Source organism: Morone saxatilis, unplaced genomic scaffold (genome assembly GCF_004916995.1).
Source record: "Morone saxatilis isolate NCDOM2014 unplaced genomic scaffold, NCSU_SB_2.0 Contig0, whole genome shotgun sequence".
Lineage (NCBI taxonomy): Eukaryota > Metazoa > Chordata > Actinopteri > Moronidae > Morone > Morone saxatilis.
The window spans coordinates 14,250,680-14,254,399 of NW_023339650.1; the positions used below are offsets into that span (position 1 = coordinate 14,250,680).

At 37.6% G+C, this 3,720-nt stretch overlaps 1 protein-coding gene across 1 annotated transcript; it reads right to left on the minus strand.

Moving 5' to 3' along the window:
- Positions 1-82: 82 nt before the first annotated feature.
- chmp4c (charged multivesicular body protein 4C) lies at positions 83-3,457 on the minus strand. The gene is made up of 5 exons (XM_035673884.1): positions 3,057-3,457; positions 2,411-2,588; positions 1,535-1,643; positions 1,271-1,397; positions 83-580 (listed from the first exon to the last, which is right to left on the minus strand). Exons 1-5 carry the CDS (start codon positions 3,274-3,276, stop codon positions 519-521), a joined length of 696 nt encoding a protein of 231 aa, XP_035529777.1. The 5' UTR covers positions 3,277-3,457; the 3' UTR covers positions 83-518.
- Positions 3,458-3,720: the final 263 nt, after the last annotated feature.

Here is a 3,720-nt window from a genome sequence, read left to right on the forward strand (position 1 = left end):
AGACACACACCTAGACACACACACTTAATAAAATAAGTAAATAAACAGACTTTTTTTAATAAAACAATACAATTAGACAATATGTAGGGGACTTTTTTTATTGTTAAGTATTGGTAGCAATATATATACAACATTAATGAAAAATCTGACTTTATTTACAGCTGTATGAAAAACAGTTAGGCAATCTGCTCTATATGATAAAAACTTCACCGTCACATCCTCAATATGTCTTTATTAGTTGTATGAAAGTAGTTAATTCAAGGAAAGATTACTGGAAAGAAAGGAAAAAAGAAGACAAAAGACATTGAAACATTAATCTAAAAAGCAGTTTGTTAATTCCTTCACTTGAAAAATGTACCTTTTTGATAAATATAAAGTTTAATTACAAGCCAATAAGCAAAAAAAACTATTTTAAAAGCTCTTCATTTTCCCTAGAAACCTTCAAAATAAAAATAAAATAAAATAAAAGACATATTTTTTTTGTTTCTTTCTCAAGGTGAGAGGCTGCCTTAATGCAGTTAAGTTGCCCACGATGCCAGCATACGCATATCGTCATCCTCTTCAGCCCTTTTCTTCACTGCTGTAAAAAGAAGAAAAACATTCAACAATTAATGCATTATTATTATTATTTTTATTATGTAACATTTATCAGGGTTACGGCTGCTATCGACTGCATAATTATTTATCCTCCCCCATCAATGGATTCATATTTATTCTTAAAATACGTTTAAAAGGGACGCCATGGTGGCCTAAGAGTGAAGGTGGCCCTGAATCACATCACTGTTTCTCTTTATTTTCGAGTAGCCTATTCACTAATTATTTATGTTTCATATAATTCAGTTAATTTAGCTTTGAGGTCTTTGAATAGCTTATTTTTCCTCTTTTTTGTGTGCAATTTTTGACTTTGAATTCATGTAAACCTGTGTATATGTGTGTTTGTATATAGTATGACTGTATTTGTGTACATGTGATGCTTTATGATAAATCATTTTTTAATCTTCAAACAAGTAAATTAAAGAAACATATGCTTAAAGGACTAAAAATTCAGTATAATTAGTGGATAAATTAATGCAGCCGCAGCTCAGTTTGACTGCTTGACCAACAACTTTGTAAAGTAAACTATATGAGAATAATTTCTAAAACTACTGAATATTTTGGAGATAAAATTGTGAAAGTGGCTCATATATATTTGAATACACACAACAGCTGCTGGTTAAAAATAAAAAAATTCGCCCTCTAATCCATCAGGTCCTCGCCGTGTTGCACTTACTTGCGCGCTGACTGGGCCGCGCTGAAGGCAGTTTGGAGCTCGGCACGCTGGGTAGTCCGCCCATACTCTTCATGTTCTCCTCCATCTCCTCCTGTTCCAGCTCTGCCAGCTCTGCCAGCAGCTCATCCTAAGAAAAACACACAAAGTACACAGGATTTAGAGTCCCGTCAGATCCATTTTCACGGCGCACACACGGTCTATGTACAGAGTGTAGAGAGTGTGGATGTTTCAAAAGCTGACAGAGGAGGTGAAGAAGGTATCCACCTCATCAAATGTCTCGCCGAAGGGTCTGGAGATGGCCTCGCTGATCTCTTGGGCAACGTCCTGTTGCTCTGTGATGTCGTGCATCAGGTCATCTATCTTGTCGACGTCCCTGAAAACGAGAGGAGAGAGATACAAGATTTAACATCACTGGAAACTCAACAGTAGATTTTTTTCTTCATTTTAAAGGAAATTGTCTAAAAGAACTCTTTAAATTCTTGGATGCTACAAAAAATATAGATTAAAAAAGGTCCAGTGTGTAACATTTAGGAGGATCTATTGGTGTATAATCACCTGAATATAAGTGTTTTTGTTACCTTAGAATGAGACTTTTATCTACCAGACCTCATGTTTATACAGTAGCCCAGAAGGGACAAACCAAACACTGGCTCTAGATAGGGCTGTTTGCTATTTTTCATTGCCTTCGAGCTTGAAAGGTGAGGTTGAAGCGAGCGGGTTAAGGCCACTAAATCTTACACGCTGGACTATAATATCAAATTATGACAGTAAAGAAGGCAAATAGTGCACATTTATTAGGCTTAATGCTGCAGCTAATGGTTATTTAATTAATAATATAATAATATTTTCCCCTTTAATAATACTTTTGTTGTGCTCAGTCAAAAATCCCAAAAGGTGAAAGGTTTGGTATTTGCACATTTTTGTCCTGATTTGATGATTTCCCTGACAGATTTATTATTAAATATAAATGTTCTTGAGATTTACATGTTACAGTTTGCCAATTTGAGAGTGGTAATACTTTTACATATGTTGCTGTAGCATACTGTTTTCTATCAAAAGTTCAAGCAATGTAAACACAATCATGTCAGGACTTTCAGGGAAATGGTATCGCTAGTTGTTGAATGTTCTTGTTGTCCTTACATGTTCTCGTGGACCTTCTTCATGGCCTTGGCAGCAAAGCCCATGTTCTTCAGGACCTCTGTGTTGGTGTGCGAGTTCTCCAGAGCTTCCCTCTGGAACTCGATGGTGGAGAGCGTCCCATCGATCTGTGTGAGCTGCTGCTCCAGGCGCTTCTTCCTCTTCAGGGCCTGCAGGGCAGCTGACACAGAAAGGTTGCAGATTGATTTGACTTTGAAGACTGTCTCACCTGTCGCTATGTGGTCCAGGACTTCCAGTGTTGGGCGTTCACAAACAAAAAGGTTTTAAAAGGTTCCTCCCTTTTTACATGGCGATGTTTATTTTAGTCTGAGGTGATTCAACGAGCAATGCAGCAGCTCAAGATACTGTAGGTTTTGTTTAGTCGCCTCACCTGTTACCAACCTGTTACACTTGCTGCTGCTATCAAACCTTAATAATCAATAATCAATCACTGCAGGCCAATAATCATACAGGAAGTACGTGTGGCTGTGAGTTTAGGGGCTTTACTGTACCTGAAAGTACGTTTTATCTTAACCCCCCCTCTTTAATAATGCGTGTAAAGACTGTAATAAGTCTCTTAAACAAAGCCTTGTTGCCACATAATAAGGAATACAGGTACACAGATATTTTCAAAATAAAATAAACATACCTCGCTTATTCTTGGTGCCATTCTTCTTGGCGATCATAATCTCCTGCTCGATCCTCTTTTCCAGGTAGTCCTGTTTCTTGGTCAGCATTTCCTCGGTTTCTCGGAGTTTGTGGATGGCCTCTTGGGGTGAAGGTCCTCCCTTCGACCGGTGTTTGGACCTCGAAGAGCTCGATGAACTCGAGCCGGAGCTCCCTTTGAATAATTTCGAGATTTTGCTCATGTTTTCAGCCGCTTTTTGGTGTCAAACTGCGACGGTGTGTGAATATGAGCAGTCTCGTCCTACTGCACTCTGTTTCTACAGGGCGGGTGTGTTGCAGCAGATTTTCCAGCTCGACGACTTTGTGTGTTTTTCCAATTCAAACCAGCCAGTGAATGCACCTTTCACCATTACCTGCGTGACGTAGTGACACCTGACGCCCTCGCTGTTTCACCCTCGAGCGCGTTTTTTTTTTTTTTTTTGTATTTTTTTTTTAATCTTAGTTTAAATTAGATAATAAAAACTTTTTTTTAAATTTAAAAATTAATTAATTTTATTTTTTTGTGAAAGGCTAGTAAGTAAATGTACATACTTAAACCTGCGCCATTCTTTAATAAAAAAAAAATAAAATATATTTAAATTAATCTGTTTCAGGCAAACACCGAGTGACGCTAGTGAAACTTCCGG